At 35.8% G+C, this 21,304-nt stretch overlaps 1 protein-coding gene across 1 annotated transcript; it reads left to right on the forward strand.

The window, feature by feature from the left end:
• The first annotated feature begins 15,973 nt into the window (after positions 1 to 15,973).
• On the forward strand, positions 15,974 to 17,346 carry PROL1 (proline rich, lacrimal 1). Its single transcript, XM_012659824.1, has 2 exons — positions 15,974 to 15,982; positions 16,780 to 17,346. The coding sequence occupies exons 1-2, from the start codon at positions 15,974 to 15,976 to the stop codon at positions 17,344 to 17,346; spliced, it is 576 nt and encodes a 191-aa protein (XP_012515278.1).
• The last annotated feature ends 3,958 nt before the right edge of the window (positions 17,347 to 21,304 follow it).

Below are 21,304 nucleotides of genomic sequence, written 5' to 3' on the forward strand. Positions count from 1 at the left end.
TACAGATTTTCAATGCAGTCCCTAACAAAATACCAATGATGTTGTTCACAGAAATAAAAAATAATAATTTTTAAATTTATTAAGGTTTCATTTATATGCAACCACAAAAGACCCTGAATAGCCAAAGCCATCCTTAGTAAAAGGAATAAAACTGGAGGAATGACATTACCTGACTTCAAATTGTACTACAGAGCTATAGTAACCAAAACAGCATGGTACTGCTATAAAAACAGACACACAGACCAACACAACAGAATAGACCCAGGTATAAATCCACACATCTATGGTGAACTCATTTTTGACAAAGGTGCCAAGAACATACCTTGGGGAAAAGACAGTCTCTTCAATAAATCGTGCTGGGAAAACTGGATATAAATATGCAGAAGAATGAAACTAGACCATTATCTCTTACCATATACAAAAATCAAATCAAAATCAATTAGAAACTTAAAGCTAAGACCTGAAACTATGAAACCACTAAAAGAAAACATGAAGGAAAATCTTCAGGACATTGGTCTAGGCAATAATTTCTTGAGTAATACCCACAAAGCACAGGCAACCAAAGCAAAATTGGACAAATGGGATCACATCAAGCCAAAAACCTTCTGCACAGCAAAGGAAACAGTCAACAAAGTGAAGAGAACCCAAAGAATGGAAGAAAATATTTGAAAACTACCTGACAAGGGATTAATAATTAGATTATAAAGGTCAAACAACTCAATAGGAAGAAAAATCAAGTAATCAAGCAATTAAAAATGAGCAAAAGATCTGAATACACACTTCTCCAAAGGTACATAAATGACCACCAGGTATGTGAAAAAATGCTTAGCATCATCAGTCATCAGAAAAAGGCAAATCAAAACTACAATGAAGTATCATCTCATCCCAGTTAAAATGGCATTTATCCAAAAGACAGGCAATAACAAATTCTGGCTAGGATATGGAGAAAGGAGAACACTCTTACACTGTTGGTGGGAATGTAAATTAGTACTACTGTGGAGAATAGTATGGAGGTTCCTGAAAAAGACTAAAGATAGAACTACCATATGATCCACAATCCCACTGCTACGTATATATCCAAAAGAAAGGAAATATAGTGAAAGAGATACCTTCACTCCCATGTCAACTGCAGCACTATTGACAATAGCCAGGATTGAGAATCAAACTAAGTGTCCATCAATGGATGAATGGAATATACGCAATGGAATATTATTCGGCCACAAAAAAGAATTAAATCCTGTCATTTGCAACAATAAGGATCAAACTAGAGAACATTATGTTAAATGAAACAGACCACAAATTTCACATGTTCTCATGTATATGTGGGACCTAAAAATTAAAACAATTGATGTCATGGAGATAGAGGTAGAATGATGGTTACCAGAGGCCGAAGGGTAGTGTGGAGGGAGGCATAAAGTAGGGATGGTTAATGGGTGCAGAAATATAGTTAGATAGGATGCACAAGATCTAGTATTTGATAGCACAACAGGGTTACTATAGTCAACAATAAGTTATTGCACATTTTTAATAACTAGAAGAGCAGAATTAGAATATTCCTAAAACAAAAATGATAAATTCTTGAGGTGATGGATGCCCCAATTACCCTGATTTGATTATTACACATTGTATGTCTGTGTCATAATATCACATGTACTGCATAAATATATACAACTATTATGTACCCATAATAATCAAAAATTTAAAACAGAATGTATTGTTAACAAACTAACAGAAGAGAAATGAAATAAGAATGAGTTACCTAATTAATCCTAAAAAAAAGAAAAAAGGTAATGTAACAGATGGGACACACAGAAAACAAATAGACAATAAATCTAAACACAAAGACATCAGTACTTTATATTTACTGTAAGCAGATTAGATTCTCTAATATAAGACAAAGATTGGCAGACACTTTTTAAATTATATATCGTCTATAAGAGATTCTCCTTAAACACAAAGACACAGAATGATTGAAAGAAGAGAATGGAAAGAAGCATACCATGCAAACACTATCTGAAAGGAAGCAAATGTGGCTATAGTATAAAGTAGACAAAATAGATTTAAAGACAGGTATTACTAGAGATAAGGCACATTTCATAATTCAAAAGGGTCAGTTCAATAAGCTAACAATTTTCAATTTGTTTTAAAACATATCCTCTAATATATAATGCAAGAACTGACAGATTAAAGGGAGAAAGGGGGGACTAAAACAGGGGATAAAACATAAATCACAGCCTTTAATACTGCTAGATACATATTTATTAGAAAACAATTTATCTGCTAAGTAATTTTATTCACTACCAATGGTGAGACTATACCAGCACTTGAATCTCCTGTAACAAAAGGCAATTGTTGCTTTAAGTATTGCTCTAGGAAGTATTGCATCAATGCCCTTTAATATCAGGTTTTAACTGAAATTTCTCTTGAGTAGCAGTTTTTGTTTTTAAAAGTATGCTTCCACCTGCTTTAGACACTCATCCTTTGTTGGTTGTAACTCATGCAGAAATTATTTCACTTTTGACAATGTTCCTCCCTAAGTCCTCCATAGCCAATGATTCATTATAACCATAAATCACACTTTGTGTTTAAAACACTTGGCTGAAAATATGCTGGGCATCAAAACAATCTATAGCACCAAACAGAAAGAAAGGTGACTTATATGTTCACATAATGAGCATGTTACTAGAGAAGGTAACAATTCAGGAAGTATCCAGTATTAACTTAAATATTTCCTGAGTTACGGGTATACGCATACACAAAGAGTGCAATGCACACCACCGGAAGGATGGACATATTTGAAACTCGGACTTAGCGGGGAGGTTGGGGGGGGGGGCAAGGGCAACATACGTAACCTAAACATCTGTACCCCCATAATATGCTGAAATAAAAAAAAAAGATTTCCTGAGTTATATAAGGTATAGCAACAGAATTGTATAAAGTATAATCAGTAAACTAACAAATTGTACATAAATTCTAATTATACACTTGCCATTAACAAAGATCCAACAAGGCAAAGAAAACTTGGTAGTTTAAGATCAATTTCAATTTAATTCTCCCATCCCCACCAAATATTTTAAATCATCTTTTAAATTTAAATATGTTTTATCCCTTTACCAGAGATTCATCAGACCAGAATATTTTAAAGATTGAATGAAGGAAGGAAGGCATTCCCACTGAAAGTCTAACATTAAGTAGTAATGTGGGTCAGACTTTCTGCGTCCGATTTTATTTAATTCTCATAACAATTTTATGAAGAATTACTGCTAATACTATATTATTTTGTAAATTACAATGTTGAGGCATAATTTGATTAAGTAGCTGGTCATACAAAACACAGCCCGTAAGGAGAGGAGTTGAGATGTAACTCAGGCTACCAGACTTAAATACTACACGCCATCACTGAACTACCCTATGACAGAAGACTCTTACCCTTTATTGACAGCAATTCACAGAAAACATATATTTTATATAATAACCCAGTATACCCACATGTATAACCATAAAAAGTACTTACATGTAATGCAATCTGATATTTCTATTCTGCTCCACCCATCCTTTTAATTGTTTGCTACTCTCTAAATTGATACTACATATTACTAAAGGGTTACATCCAAGTTTCTGTAAGTGATATTGTCTAACTTACTATATGTTTTTGCATAAATTAAAAATAGATTCTATAATTTGTCCATACCTCCCATTTTTGCTAGGCTAGTGTACATTGTATCCATTCATCTTGCTCAGCGACGGTGATAACACCACATACTTACAGAACCCAATATATTTTGTAGTATTTAATTATCCTTTAAGCAGTTCAGATATTCATTAGCTTGATGAAAAGTTATCACGTAATTTCCACACATTTAATATTTTAAGCTCAAATGCATGTGTACAGATAGTAACTTTAAATAAAATTACACATCTAGGAAAGAAATGTCAAATTAAGATTAAGAAACTATACGAACTCCATTTCCTAATTCTTTCTCTCTCACCACTAGATCTTTTTCTGTTATTTCCAAAATTGAGGCAAAGCATTTATTTCAACTGCTTCCTTTTTCCATTCTTCAAATTCCTTCTTCCCAAATAAACCAATTCTTACTGTACACATGTCAGTTCTTGTACTTTTATATAGCAACATGGAAACCCCAGAATCCACACCGTTTTACAGCAGTGGTTTCTCAAACAAGTTTTCCCATTGTAATAACTTGGGAAGTCTTTAAATTCTAACAGTGGTTCTCAAACAAGTTTTCCCATTGTAATATCCCGAGGAGTCTTTAAATTCTTTTGCCTTTCTTCCGACCCCATGACTTCGGATGAATTGGTCTTCAGTAAGGACTAAGAATTGGGATGTTTTAAGCTTCCCAGGTAATTGTAATGTGCAGCCACGTTTGAAAACCACGGAACTCCAGCATTCTGTGTGTGTTTCCCCAATGCCTGCTATACAGTGATTGGATCACAGTTTTATACAGGAAGCTGCCAAATTGGCAACCACAACTATTACTTCTTTGTTTCAATAAATAATAACAATACAGAAGTTTTCCTTCTCTTAATCATTCTCTTCACTCCAATGGCAATCCAGAGACAGGTATTTAAGAGGGGAGATTTTTCTGTGAAAGTTATTTTTCTTCATGAATTTTTAAATTGTGGCCACCTAAACTTTGTATTTGGCAAGAGTAAGGTTAAGCAGCAGTTTGATTGTTCCGAAGAAGAATCTCCTACCAAGGTAGGTATTTAGAAATATAAATGTAAGGATTTTTACTTCGGAATTCTAACTTTTGCTCATAATCTCAAGAATATCATTCTTATGATTTTTAATAGAAATAGTCATGCTACCTAAAAATTTCAGATGTATTTTAAGAAAGAAAAAAATGTTAGTAAAGCTTGCCAAATCTTTAAAATTTCTGAAAGAGTGTGTCAAGAAGAGAATTCATGTTAGTTAGCTACACAATTTACATCCAATTTCACAATCTATTTTCTGCTGATATATTTTAATAATCTCTAAAGTCAATTATGAGTAGAAGAGTCTTAAAAATGTATGTAAAGACAGATTTGCATTTCTGTTGTTCTTGTTTGAGTCAGGTTTTTAATGCATTATTAAGCTGCTTTTAAGAGAGCATGTTAGGAAAAGCAAGTTTAGGGGGTAGCTGCATGCACATACCATTGTGGAATTTGGGACCTCTCTTCCTATGCCATTTTCAAGGCTAGTACAGATGACAGACACCATGCTGACCCCAAGACAACCTGTCAGCGTGATGGTGCTTGAACTTTGCCTTCTCCAAACACAAGTTGTCATGTACTTACAATATACAGTTGAAAATTATAAACAAATTAAGGGAAAAACCTCAACCTCTTTTTCCTAATTCACACAGATAGACAATAACTGGCTTTAGGGAATCACATGGGAAAAGACATATCAAGGCAATAATATTTCAGTAGGATGATGTTAAAGACACACATTGCATAATTCCTTTCCTTTCAGATAAATCTAACAATATAATAATTATATTAAGAAGTTATTTTTTTACAATAGTCCTATCACATTGACAATATCCAGGTCACAAATCTATAGAAATTTATAATTTTTGACTAATTTTAAGCAAACATACCAAAAATACACCCAAATAAATTATCATCCTCCAAAGTGGTCACCACTAAAGGCAATGAGGAGTTTCCAAAAGTGCTTTTACTTTTAAAATGTACTTTCAAAAATAAAATAAAACAAAATGTACTTTCAAAAATTATCTAGAATTATCTTTTATAAAATGTGTACCATTATTTTGTTATAAAAGAACACAAACATGACAAAATTGCTGTGCATATATGCTACTTTTTTCCCCCAAAATGTCAAGTACAACTTTAAGAGGATTTGGTTCTCTTTCTTCATCATATTCCATAACAAGTATTGGAATTCTTTCAAAATTTTGATTTTTAAATTCAGAAAATACTGTTGACTAACCATGGACAATCAATGGCTTGCTTTCAGGAGCAACACTAAAGAATGAAAAAATTAACCTTCATCTTGGGCCTGTTGGCTCTTATTTCACATTTCATGGTAAGTTCCCTCAATCCTAAATGTTCTTGTGATATTTCTTATTAATCAGAATTTCAAATGAAGTGTTGACACCAATGATGATGTCCTTTTTTATATAAAAACCCAGTGTCAAGCTGTTGATCCTCGTGGACTTGTTATTTTCCTTTTTCTTTCTCATTTATATATGACTAACCATCTAGTCCATGGTCAGTGGGCATGAAGGGATAGTGATCTAGCATGAGGAGGACACAGGGCAGGTGGAATCTGGGAAAGCTAGTTCTAATCTAGAAACATCTCTTCCTTTCTTTTTTTCAAAAGAACCACCACCAAGTTGTTAAAAATATATATATTATTTATCTTACTCAACATTTTCAGGCTCCAGGAAATGGGGAAAGCATAAAGTTGGAGCTTCATGATAAATTTTCTAAAAGAACAACATGATATATCAATGCAAGGATAGATGATTATGCAATAGGTTTTTATTAAAAATATTTGTAAAGACTAAAATTAAAAGCCTTTCTGATTTCCGAAAATACATTGGCTATGGGGAAAATACTCCTGTGAATTAAGTAAAATGCTACTCACTTTGAGAAAAGACAAAAACAGAAAAAGGAAGGTCATTCACTCAAGAAACACTTATGTTAACTCAAACTTTTGAAATGCATTTGGTTAACCTACACAAGAAATCCAAAAACATATAATGAAAAGTAACAAGTGATAAGTGCCTTAGCTAAAAACACCAATAGCATAATAGGAACCTTAGAGAAAGAACAGTTTCCCCAGTGTGTGTTAGGGTTGGGGTTGGTTGGAGAGGAGAGAGGGCTCGGAGTTTGTTTCATTTCGTAAAAGTTGCTGCCAATCCACTGTGTGCTGGGCCTAGTGCTAGAAGACACAGAAATACCAACATTGAATTCAAAATTGGGATCTTCACAGATCAGGTCTTCATTTCATAGTATGGTACCTAAGAAAAACTATTTTGGAATGAGGCTACATTATACAGTGAATAAAAACATATCAATAGACTCTAGCAAGAATATGAGCTCATAAGGTAACATTATTGTTCTAAGGCATTTAATAACATCTGTAAAAATACTCTTGGAGAAATTTTTTATTTTCTCTGAGCTTAGACGAGGCTGAGTTAGAAGAATGTTTCACTCCTTGAGATACCTATATCAGAAACACCTGATCCACCATTAAGACTGTATATTTCCAGACCTATCCTAGGTCTTCTCCTAGACCTGATTTAAAAAATAATAATAATAACAATATCTGGCCTTGGGGCTTGGGAAACTGCATTCGAGGGGATTCTTACTCATGTTCAAGTCTGAGACCACCTGAATAGATTTTCTTGAAATTAGCTTCTCATAGTATTGTGTTATAATTGCATGAAGTATAGAAAGAGTTTTTAAGGTAAATTCAACTGAAATCAATGTATCAAATGAAAAAGTCTAAGTCAAGGATTACAATTAATTATCAAATTTACAATGCTGGAATGAACCACAATGTTTCCCCAAACATTATGACAAGCGTGACTTCTCTGGCCACATTAATAAACTTTGGTTCAGATTCTCCAAAAGTATAATATTAATAGATTAGAAGACAAAGGAAGTTCCACAAACAAGTAAACCCAGGAAAGCTGGGGAAAATAGAATAGAGCTTAGTTTATTAGAGTACTTTTCAGAGGTAATAATAGAGGAAATGCTATTTTGTTCCTCTGCCTACAACCCCCTACTGAGGATAGGCAACTTCAGAGGAGCCTTATACAAAGTATCCATCTTGAGGATTTTTATTAATTAATGACATATTTTTATTCGAGAAGCCTGAATTGCAAGACAAACGTAACTTAAAACAAATTCTTTTTTATTTGGAAAGATTATAGAATCCCATTTATATAAGCAGAGGATTCCATGTCCTAAAAAAAAAACATGAATTTAGTACATGAATTTTCTCATATTAAATATTCTTGAATATAAGAAAAGAAGCTCAAAACACAATATTTAAAGTTACTCTAGCAACAATTTCTTGCTATATTCATTGCCTCTCATGAGAAGATGTTATTAGCCTCAATCTTAACGAGGATATTAGTTGTTAGTCTCAATAAAGGAACTTTATTTTACTTAACACCTAGAACTTTCAATATATAGGAGAAATTATCTTTTATGAGACAGGGGCTATCTAGGATTAAAAGAGAAAAGAACAGGTCATATTTATATATTTATAATGTACCACGGTGTATACTCTCACCTCCAAACGTGACAAAAACCCTGGAAGGCTAGACAACTGTTTGCAGTGCTCTAATACATAGCACGGAGCTGGGCACGAGGCGAGCCGTCAGTAAGTGTTAGTGGGGTGAGAGAATGAGTGAACGGGCCTCTGTGTAGCTGTCTCCCAGGAATAACAAACAGGTTTCAGATTCGTGCCTGTTAAATCATACCATTCCCCAGGACATCTGAAGTACGACACAGGGACGGATCACAGGCCGTGTAAGCTCAAAGGTAAGGGCCTCATGATGGACAAGGGTTGCCTGCCATGCTCACGGGAGAGCTAAGAGCAGCACTTTGGCCGACACCTGCCCTCCCTAACATACAGAACCCTTTGTTTGCAGCACAGTCTACCCACTAAGCTGCACTGGTTAAACTGTCAGTCTGGCAGTTTCTAACCCCTAAGAATAGGAAATAGAAGTTTAAAAGAAGGTAATATAAATGAATATACAGAAAGAGCTATGATAAAAGAATTATCAAAAGTGAAGCAAACCTTCAGTCTGAACTAAACTAACTGTACTGACTATAAGTGGTTTTCAAATTACCTAGGCCAGCCAGTATTTCTCAAAACTAAAAACTGTAACAGGCAGGCACATCACCTGGGGATTTCGTAAAACTACAGGCTTTGATCCTGGTAGATCTGCATGGGCCCCAAGAGTCTACATTTCTAAAAAGCTCCCAGGAAAGGCTGATGCTGCTCTGGTCAGCAAGTAACATTTTGAATGGCAAGGCCTTGGGAAACGGAGGCCATCAAATCAATCAGAGAAAGACCAAGGACTTCTTAAGGGTTTGTACAAATGCTGGTGTTTACCTTACATGTCTGCATAGAAAACACTTTCTGTTCCTTGCCTTGTGCAAGGAAGGAACTTAGATTCTGAAACCAAGTGAGAGAAATTTCTGCTTATCACCAACCCATACAATTCATTTACCCCAAAATATTTATTGAGCACTTGCTATATGCCAGACACTATTCTAGATGTTGGGTAAACAGTAGTGAACAAAACAGACAAAAAGTTACCAACCTCATGGACTTTGTATTCTACTTGGTGAAGACAAGCCATAAACAAAAATATGTAACGCAGGAAAGGGAAGAAGGAAAGTTTTTTACGGGGGAGTTGACTGGGGCTGCAATTTTAAATAGGGTAGCCCAACAGAAAATGACATTTGATTAAAGACTTAAAGGAAGTGAAAAGGCCAACCATGCAGGCAGAGGAAACAGGAAGTTCCAAAGTCTGGAGGAGGGTACACATGCCCAGTGAGAAGAACGAAGAGGCTGGTGTGGCTGGTACAGAATGAGGGGGAGGAGAGGAGCAGGAGGCAAGACCAGAGAGGGGGAGGAGGCTTAGACTGCATCAGTCCTCGGGGATGTTTGCAGAGCCTTGGTGTTTACTTTGAGCGACATGCAAAACTTCAGTACATGAAGTCAGTACACAGCCTCAGAAAGATGCAGTCTCTCTCCACACTCTTACTTTCCATCATCCATAATGGCTTGTGGAAAAAAATGAAACTGCTAAAATATCTCAACAGCATCCATAAGTATTTCCTTAATGCCACCTACTGATAGTGTACCAAGGATACAAAAATTGATAAATGGGATCTCTGACTTCAAGGGGCTTACAGTCTGTCTGAAGATATAGGATAGCTTGGTAATAACATCCAGAGCAGGAGTTGACAAACCTTTTCTGAAAAGGTCCAGATAATAAACATCATAGGCTCCTGTGGGCCATCCAGTCTCTGTGGCAACTGGTCAACGTGGCTGAGGTAGCTCAAAAGCAGGCACAACAAACAAATGTGGGTGGCTATATCCCAATAAAACTTTATTTACCAAAACAGGCAAGCCGTATTTGGCCCACAGCATTAGTTTGCCAGCTCCTGGGCTACAGGGACAAATAATAAGGCAATATGGCATGTAAAAGCCTAATACTTCAATTACAAAATAATCATAAAATCAACTCAAGATTATTAAGGAGTTTGCATAAAAAAAAAAATTTGCACTTCGTTGAGGATTTTTACATGCCATATACCATGCTAAACTATTCATGTCATTTTCATTCTTTCCTTTAAAGAACTTCATCAGGTAGATATTGCTACTTCCTCTGTTTTATAGATGAGGAAATTAAGGCATAGAGAGGTTAAAACTGACCAAAATTTATGCAACTTATGGAGAAATCAGATTTTAAACTGCCTTGATCTATGTATCTATCTTCTGCCTTTTCTTCCATTACACGGATGGACTGAAATCACCCCTATTTTAAGACTAACCCCTCAACCAATACACTAGATCCCACCCCTCTCCCCTACGCAAGGAGGTTCCTCCTGCAATTCTTTACTCTAAACATCAGCAACGTTTTCCTCTTCTCTATTGTTGTTCCTGCCAGTTCTCTCTTAAACCTACTCCAAGAAGACTCTGTGTATATCATTTGAATTAAACCACTCTTGTCAAATTGTACACCACATGGCCGTGAAATAGTGGTCGATTTTCAGTCTTCGCCATAGTGATGTCTAAATCACCATTGTCTACTACTTAAAATGAGTTCTTTACATTTCTTCTACCCCACTCTCCTGATTTTTCTCGTACTTCACTAACCGTTCCTTGTTGGTCTCCTCTTTCAGACTCACCTCCTACCCCTATTCATTCTGTATCCCTTATACCACTTTGGTTTTGATAGCATTTATCACTGCTTGATCGCACATGTCAGTTTTTGTGCATATACATCACTTTTTGTTTCTTGTCTGCTACCCCTAGTTACAATAAAATCCCCATAAAGGCAAGGACCTTATTTAGTTGACAGATGTATGCCCAACATTCATAATAGGTGTCCAACAAATGTTTCCTGGAAGGAAAGAAGGGAGGGAAGAAGAGAGGGAAGAATCAAAGAAAGAGGGGGAAAGAAGGTAGGGAGGGAGAAAGAATACACGTAAGTTCATAACCACTATGAAACACTCTCTCTTCAAAACGTGTGACTTTTGATTTTTGGCATTATAAGACCAAAGAAAGATAACGTTCACAAAACAGGAATGGTTCTATTTTGGATTGCTATTACCAATCCTAGGCGTAACATGTGTTGACTCACTAATCCGGCATTAAAACTATATCAATCTAGAACACAGCATTTGAAAACTAAAACCTGAAGTATTGTTTGTACATAAAAAAATAAACTGTAAAAGTAACATTTCTGAAAAATTATATAAGATCATGAAACAATGAATTGGCAGGAAAAGTGAAAATTCATTTAATTTGCATTGTAACATTAAAAAATCAGTGCCATTTTATCTTAACCAAAATCTGTTCAAGAATTATAAACAACTTATTAGATACATCACAATCTTTCTAATTATTCATATTGCATTTAAAACATTTATAAAGTTTTTGTGGAGATTTCTGCAAAGAACAGATATTTGGAGTGACAATTCTTCATTGGATACCAATTGTAATTGGCCTCAGGTACTCTTAGCTAATTCTTTGTTTGTGTCGATAATGCATAGCAAGTGAAATATTTTCCCACACTGAAGATTTGTTTTTTAAAACCAAAATTCTCTGGTATACTTCAGAAAAGTTTAAAATTTTCCCCACTGATTTGTTACTAAAATATTAAACTAATACTTTTCTCAATACACTAGATCTAAACCAGAGGATAAAGCCAAATACATTTCAAGATAGAATGTGTACTGAAGGACTCATATTACCCAAGTATCAAGGATAAAATGAAAAATAAATACCATTAAAAATAACTGCTAAAGGATAGAGCTGGAACTCATTCTACTAAGTGAAATATCCCAAGAGTAGAAAGACAAGCACATGTACTCACCATCAAATTGGTATTAACCGATCAACACATAAGCGCACATATAAGAATAACATCTATTAGATGTCGGAGAGGGGGAAGGGGGAGGAGGGGACGGGTATATGCATACACAAAGAGTGCGATGCGCACCATCCCAGGGATGGACACACTTGAAGCTCGGACTTCGGGGGGCGGGGGGAACCAAGGGCAACACACGTAACCTAAACATCTGTACTCCCATAATAGACTGAAATAAAAAAAAAAATAACTGCTAAGAAGAAGTCATTTTAATGGATAAAATTTTGGGTCTTCCGTCTTCTCTCATGAACTTGAACAAGGATAGATTATCCAAAAGCATATTTAATGATCGGATTTAGAAGTTGGTTTTGACATTGTTATTCCTCAGATTTTAGGATAAACTATTTATATTTGTTTAAAGATTCTAAGCATCAGATACTAGCTTTGGTTAATTAACACTTAAACAAGGATTAAAACATCAAAGTTGGAAAAGAAAAAATCCTGTGACTTAATAATTTAACACTCCTAGTGCTTTTAGAATTATTTCTTCAACTAGTTACTTTAAATATATTCTTTCATCCACTAAATACTTTTAGCTCCTACTAATTATCATGAACAATTCTAAGTGCTAGAACTGTAATAACAAACAACTCAGACAAAAATCTCTGTCCTTGTGGAATTCATGTCATTAAATCACTTTTGATGATTCAGAACAATTAAAACTGCAGAAAGCACAATCAAATTTGAATATTGGCAGCCTACATAATAATATTAAAAGCCACCTCTTATGGAGTGTTCAATCTATGCCAAAAAGTATCTTACAAAAGTGTATTATTTAATTTCCCCAGAAATCCAGTGTGACAACTATTATTATGATCCTCTCTTAACAAAGAAGCAAAATGAAATTCAAAATACCCAGCTTTCTTATTGTATTTCCAATAAGCCTTTCCTTTATAAAGGTGAGTAACCCAAAATGTAGACCCCCTTAAGAAGGCACTTCCATCATTTTTCTAGAATTCCAGAGTTCACTACCTTTGGCCCATAGAGAAGGGAAGCTAGTTGGTAAGAAGTGCTAAGAAAATAGGAAATGATAGAAATTATTTAGATGGAGGTCACCAATTTGCTGCCAAGTATTTAACTTTCCACTTGATTTCTCCCCACTCTTCTTAGGGTCCAGGGAGCAGTTCGGTGAAGCTCACTGTGGGTTTGATTTCCAGGATACCGCACATCTGGATTTCCTGCTATGTCTTTGTTCATCACTTTCATTCACTAGCTGCTCAGCTTCCTCTTGTCTCCAAGTTTCTGTCCTCAGCCATTTCTTCTTCCTCATTACTTTCTCATTTATTGATGTGATCCAATAAATAGTACTTTCTAGATCTATTTCTCCATCTCTGTGATTTCAATCTGCGTTTACAAACTTCCATGGTTTTCAAACTCAAACGTATTAAAATTTACTTCATTCCTTTCCTCTTGGTACCTATATCTTCAGTAATGGTAGTGGCCATGACTTAAGATCTCAGAATTTTAATTGAGTCCACATCCATTTATTCAATAACATTTACCAAAGACCTAGAAGGTTCCAGGAACTAGAGGTAGAAAGATGAACAATATAGAGATATTGTTTGAGGTAGTTAAGAATTAATATATTGTACAGTATTATAAGAGATTATAAGTATTATAATAAAAGTGCTAAAGCAACAAAAAGAATAAGAACGCCTAACTAACCTGGAATTTCTCAATATCCTTTTTATTCACAAAGATGCTGGCACTAAGATGCTGGAGATACAAAGCTGAGGAAGATAAAATGTATTCCTCCAACAGCAATGAAATAGCACATGGTTTAAAAGACGAGAAAAATACCAAAAAAAAAAAAAAATTACTATCACAGTGAAGAGAAAGTGATGACATTTGTTTTTGGCTAGAGTGACAGTTTCACAAAAGTAAAATTTTAGTTGATTGCATATTGTAGGAAGATATTTGCCATACAATTATTTTAATTTTCAAATTAAATTATTGGGAGGAAAATGAAGCTACTCAAACATTTTGAAGGAAGACCATGAGCTTGCCAGGTAAATGGAAATTAGGGAGGGAGTGAAGCATTCTTTCTAGAGGAAACGTTTGTACAAAGGAATGGGGATGGGAAAGAGTTCCTTACGTTGAAAGGACTGGTAATAGTTCGACATGGCCAAAATGAGAATGCACAGGGAGTGGAAAAAGATGAAGTTGAATCACTGGTATTATAGGTTTTTTTGTTTGGTTGCAGAGAACAGGTTCCATTCGTGATATTTCAAGAAAAAGGAAGTCAATGCAAGAATAAACGTAAATTAGAACTAGCATAGCAAACCCAGGCAGTCCTAAAAATCAGTCTCTATTTCTCATGGCATCCCTGCTTCTCCCTGCACTGTTCCCACTCTGAGATGCCCTCTTTGCTCATGGTCTCATCACTTAGTTTGCATGTGGCCCTTTTAATGCCCAGCCTCTGTCTGGCTCTTTTCATCTTCACAATATTCACATTTTAGTTCCCACTTCTAACTGGGAGATCTCCATATTTTGTATTTCAGGTTACAAAGAGAAAGAGAATTTTATAAACCTGGCTTATCTTTCTTCATCTAGCCACATAGCCCAGGATCCCGAATAGCAAGTGGTTTGGAAGTCTTGGGGTCAACTGTCCAGAAATAACCCAAATAAATGTAGCCAGAGAAAAATAGGTCACGTGACAAAAACATGGCTATGGCCTCCTCTGAAATGACTGAAAATTCTAATTTTTGAGTCATTACTGATCTTTGAAAAAGTGATTCAGTTGTGTGTTGGAAGCAGAAACCAGGATAAATAGGAAAACAGGAAGTGGAAACAGAAAATCTAGTCTAGACTTCCACAATATTTGGCTAGGAATGGAAAGAGATAAGCTAGTAATGATATCTATAGTGGTACCCTAGGTCGAGAATGGGATTCTTTAATGTATGAGATGTAAATCAATATTACAGACTCAAAGAATAGAACCAGGGATTAGAAAGAGGTTTAAGTTACAAGAAGGGAAAATGACAATTAAGATAGGAAAGACCCCAAGGAGGGAGAAGATGTACATATAGAACACAGGTGAAGAGGCTGGTCTTAAGCATGAAGAGAGAATAGCTAGATATCGGTGCATGTTATGGGGGTGTAGTAAAAAAAAAGGGGGGGGGGAGAAGTTCTCACATGCGATAGCCTCAGTTATGTGAAACAGAAGGCAAGGTCATCTTCTGTTGCATGTATGAGAGAGTAGGAAGGGTAGAAGTGAGATGATGTTGAGAAGATAGACTCTGGGGGAAAATGGTTTACCAGTGCTCAGGCACCAGATGAAGATAAATACTATGAGTCTCTAGTGTTGCTAACACTTAGGGGCTGTGACATTCTCCAGCAATGTTCATAACCCTGGAAGTAGATACAGGGAAGGTAGTTTGTACAGAGTTGATCCAAAGTGTGATATCTCCAAGGGCAATATGGCACAGACACAGAAGGAAGGAGTTAAATGTTGCAGGAGAATGACCAGATTCTCATCCCTTCCCAAAACTTCTGTTTCAGGTAAACTGATCTTCTGACTGCCCCAAGAGTAAGACTTTACTTTTCCTGACTCTGTTCATTTGCTTATGATATTCTTTTAATTTGGCTTCTTCCCGCTCATTTCAACTCTATTATTTTAATTTTATTTCAAATGCTATCTTCTCCATAAGGGTTATCTTCTTAACCCTTATTTATCAAAATCAGCATTTCCTTCTAAATTTCTAGAATTTTTGTATTCATCAATTGTATCTTGAACTTCTACCATTTACAGACCACCATGCTTATTAATCATAGAGTACAAAATAGTTCAAATTTATATTGAACTGTTACTATACCTTACCATGTCTAAGGTAAGATATATGTACTTACCCACATAAAATACTTTACATAGATTACATATAATCCTACCTACCAATACATAAGGTGAGAACTATTGCTAGAACCATTTGGGAAATGAGAAATAGCAGAGATGACTGTATACAACTCACCCAGGTAGCATACAACAGGGTGAGGACTGACTCTAGCAATCAGACTCCAGTATCTTCGATCTTAACCAACATACTACATTACCTCCCATGGGCTTTTTATTGTAATACTTTCTTTTGTAGTTTGGTGAGGGGAGGGGGATGAGTTTTCTCTTCTACTAGATTTCAGACTTATGTAAGGAAGGGTCTTAAATCTGTTCCCCTTCGCCTCTAGAAAGAGGTGTTACATCTAATAGTTTAATAGTTATACAATTCATTAATGGTTCTGACCCTGAAATTTCACTCAGTTCCTGGAATGGAGTAAGAGAACTTTCTGAGATAGTCCCACTGGGGCATTGACCTCTATTTGACGCTATTTCCAAAGATGGTCTATTTTATAGCCCATCAAGGTGGTTTGGCCCCCTCTAAAACCTGTAGGTCAGATGGCAAAATTGTCAATTTTTTTCTTATTTAACACCATCCTAACTTTTCTTTGAGTGCCCAGACTTCCAGGGGAAGGGAAATTTTCTATAACTTCTTTTTTCTAATTTATTTTCTCAGTGAAATATATGACTTTTAAAAGTATACAGTATATCTTAATGTTTACACTTGAAATCATCAAATTTAGAAATCATGGTGTTTGTTTTTTTGTTTTTTTGTTTTTTTTTTTTTTATCTCCACAGCCCAGTGAGAGTCAAAGAGACCCCAGGCAACTCCATCCACCTGACCAGTTGCCACCTCCTCAGCCCTACAGGCCAAGAAGGGTTCCGCCACGTTCCCCTCCTCTCCATGGCTTCGTACTTAATCCGCCTCCTCCTCTTCACTTTGGCCCAGGGCGAGTTCCATCTCAGCCCTTTCCACTGGGACCTCCGCCCTTTCCAGGTTATCCAAATCCACCTTTCCAATCAAGACCTTACCGTCCAAGACTTATTAGGGGGCCAAAACGCCCATGTTCCCCATTTCCTGCACATCCTACTATTTCTAACCCTAAACCCCAAATACAAACAACCACCGCCGCTGCAACAATAATCACCTCTAAACCCACCACCACTGCCGCAGCACACACCGACACTTCCAAGGAGCCCACCACCCCCATGGCACCTACTGAAGATACTACTCAAATCATTACTCATCCTCCCGGCACCCTGTTGCTCAATGCCACTATCCCAGTCACAACCCCCTATCCAACTACAGTAAGCAGCACGACCTCTCAGAGTCTTTGGCAAAAATTCCTTTCGCTTTTTGGTTGAAGACGCAAGAAATGATATTTTCCAAACTACTCCGAGCTCTTAGAAGAAATAAACTTCAGTGATTCTGATGGAACCAATCCTGATCTAACCAGCGCATCTAACAAATAAAATTTTTGATCAACAAAATGCACCTATTGCTGTCATAAAGACTATCACTCTAGCCTATATTTTATCATCTACCAACAACTGATAAGTCAGGTTCCCAGAAAGACACAGAGACTCTTTATGAAAAAGAAAAAAAAAATGAATAAAGGATCTACTTAAAGAGAGTGGACAGTATTTAAAAGGACCAATAAGGAGTACTGAGGCATTCGGGGTCTCCCAGGGGAGCTAGTAGTGGGCCTAATTTTATGGAGGAAAGGGAGAAAATAATGATCCCAGAGCCTGAGTAAGAGTTGGGACATGGAGGAAAGGACACCTGACAGGACCTGCTGTTGTGCAGAAATGTAACTACTGCCAGATAATGCAGCGCTTAGCGGGGAGAGAACAGGGTAGGGCCCCTACCTCCCTCCTCCATGTGCTGAATCAGCGGAACCCAACCAAAATCTCCCAGCCAGGGAACCCACGTGTTACAGTCTGTACGGCCATCCTCCTGGGATAGAGAACAAGGCAGAGAAGGGTGGACTGCTAATGAGAAATCATTAATCATTCAAAGGCTGACGCCACCAGTAACCTGACTGAGCTTTCTGAGGCCAATTAAGTAGCAAAGGAAAAATATGCAAGTTCCTGACTTCCTGCACAGAAAGGGGCAGAGAGAGCAGAAAGATAAATGACATCAGATTTATATTGCCTTTCCTAGGGGCAACTAGGTAATCAAAATATAATAATTAAAATATAAAATAATTTAAATTGAAATAGTATAAATATGGACACAAAATAAATATAAAATATATTTTTAAAACTTTAAAGGTACTCTCGAGTATAACACAGCCTATAAATATAAAACATGACATACATTTATGTGTAGCATAACGTTTCGGTCAGTGAAAGACCACATATATGAAGGTGATTCCATGAGATTATAATGAAACTAAAAAATTTCTATCACCTAATGATGTTACAGCCATCGTGGGGAGGTAGCACAATCCATTACTCACGTGTTTGTAATATTGCTGGTGTAAACAAACCTGTACTGCCAGTTCTATAAAAGCAGAACACATACAAATATGTATAGTACATAATATTTGATAATAAATGGCTATGTCATTGGTTTATGTATTTACCATATAAACCCTTGTCAAAAAGTATACCTTTGCATAAAATATACACATTTTTATTGTTATTTGAAGGTATATTTCTTCTACTTATAAAAAAAAAAGTTAACTGTAAAACAGCCTCAGACAGGTCCTTCAGGAGGTATTCCAGAAGAAGGCATCGTTATCATAGGAGATGACAGCTCCATGCATGTTATCGCCTCTGAGGACCTTCCCACGGGACAAGATGTGGAGGTGGGCGAGAGTGACGTCGATGATCCTGACCCTGCGTAGGCCTAAGCTATTGTGTGCATTTGTGTCTTCGTTATAACAAAAAAGTTGAAAAAGTAAAAATCAATTAACTAAAAGTTTTAAAAATAGAAAAAAGCTTATGGAATAAATAATGAAAATATTCTTGTACAGCCATACAATGTGTGTTTTAAACTGTTATTACAAAAGTCAAAAAGCTAAAAATATTTAAAATTTTATAAAGTAAAAACGTTACAGTACACTAAGGTTAATTTATTATTGAAGAAAGAAAAACATGTTTTTACAAATTCAGTGCAGCCCAAGTATATCGTGTTTATAAAGTCTAGAGTAGTGTACAGTAATGCCCTAGGCCTTTACATTCACTCGCCACTCACTCACCCAGAGCAAATTTCAGTACTACAAGCTCCATTCGTGATGAATGCCCTATACAGGTGTACCATTTTTTATCTTTTATACCATATTTTACTGTACCTTTTCTACATTTAGATACACAAATACTTACCATTGTGTCACCATTTCCTACAGTATTTAGTACAATAGTATGCTGTACATACTTATAGCCTAGAAGCAATAAGCTATACCATATAGACAAGGTTTATAGTAGGCTGTACCATCTAGGTTTGTGTAACTACGATGTTCACACAACAATGAAAATTGCCTAACAACTCATTTCTTAGAAGGTGTCCCCGTCCTTAAGCAACACATGACTGTAATATCTCAATAAATTGATGATTTTACCTCCCGCAAAAATTATAGGGTTCTATGATATTTTATATACTATTATGTATGTACATAACATTTAAGATGGACTGTCTCTGTGTCTGCTGTCAGGGAACAGTGAAAGACACTACCCCTGCTCCAGGGACTCTCATGACCTGCTCTCGGTAAGCATCAAGATCCATCAGTCCACCTTCCCATCTTATTGTAAATCATGTCTAATTATGTCACATGGTTGCTTACACATTATAAAGTTGCTCCTCTTTAAATCTGAACAGACTTACCCACCAAAGACTCTCAGATTTCAGTCTTCCACTTCCCCGAAAAAAAAAAAAAATGTTTTGACTTTCCATTTTTATAACTTTGTATTTAATTTTTGTAATTATTGGTGCCGTAACTATTTGCACAGTGCCACCAGTGATTGTGCATTTCATTGGTGTTTTTACAAATATTAAAGTAGGACTTAATACCGTCTGTGATACCATGAGACACTTCATGAAGTATCTCATGATATCAAGAGCTTAGAAAGGAAAAAATAGAATAACCTGTATGTAGGATTACAAAATAGCATCTTCTCTTTACACTCATGAATCTTTGAAATATTTCTGAAGGGGGGAGATGATAAAAAGCGATAAAAGTATAGAATTAGACTTTCCTACATAAAGAGAAACTAGCAGTGCCTGTCCAAACATGCCGTTACAGAAATAACCCTTCTATTTCCATGCTACTCATGCGTACACAGGTCGACTAGGCTAAGAGCTGGAGGGTTTCCTATACCGACCACAGCCCTTCAGGGAAACAGGCTTGGCTGAGTGATAGAACAATCTATACTTGTATCTCCTATGCCCACTCCCTGCAAAGCATTAAAAGGCTATTTAAATATCAAGAGGAAAAGCTCAATTTAAGTTCTTTTTTTTCCAAATCTTAAGCAAGTATGTAGGCATAAGTTTAGAAATTTAAGGTTTTAAAAGATTAGTTTTAAGAAAACCAAAATGATACATAAAAAAAAAAAAACAGTGGCTGTAGCAATCTAGAAGCTCAAGGGGAAACTAAGGCTCATAACTGTTTTTCTTGGCTTGTACAACATACGTTATAGAACAGAATTTGAAGATGTTTAGGCCTGTAGCCTTCATTTTCCAAACGTTATTCCACTCCCCATTCTTCTACCTGCCCTCTGACTCATTTACCTCACATGAATTTAAGATTCCTGCACTCTCAAGAGAAAACAAAATGTTATTATGCTTAAAAATACGTTAAATGGAGGATTTTTTAAAGTAAAAAAATAAAAATCACCTCTTAAGACAAAAAAAAAATATGTTAAAAAGCTCAAGGCTGTATGTTCTTGACAATAATGTATATAAAACTGTTTACTTAGGCAACAAGCCATCATCCCTGAATCTAGCTTATCTGACAGAACTAAATTTGATAGTTTTAGGCAAGATTCTAAATAGAGCATTTAATCAATTATTTAATATCAGATTAATACGAATTATGGCTTTTTAGAGCTATGGTTTCTTGTCTCAACTAAGATAATTTCACATGCATTATCTTAATCATATTAGATTAGTATATGGCTATGTTTTGAAATCTAAAAAGCTTTAGCAAGTATATGGTCATAAGTAAAAATACCCAGGGTATGAGAATATGCTTGGATGCTAGGAGAAGATTAAATGTCAGCCTTCAGCCTTTTGATCAAGTGGGCAGAGTAGTTAGTATCTTTTACTATTTTATTGAAAGCTGTTGTCAAGTTTTAGAATTACATACTGTAATTTCCTTCA

Source organism: Propithecus coquereli, unplaced genomic scaffold (genome assembly GCF_000956105.1).
Source record: "Propithecus coquereli isolate 6110/MARCELLA unplaced genomic scaffold, Pcoq_1.0 Scaffold64, whole genome shotgun sequence".
Taxonomy (NCBI): Eukaryota; Metazoa; Chordata; class Mammalia; order Primates; family Indriidae; genus Propithecus; species Propithecus coquereli.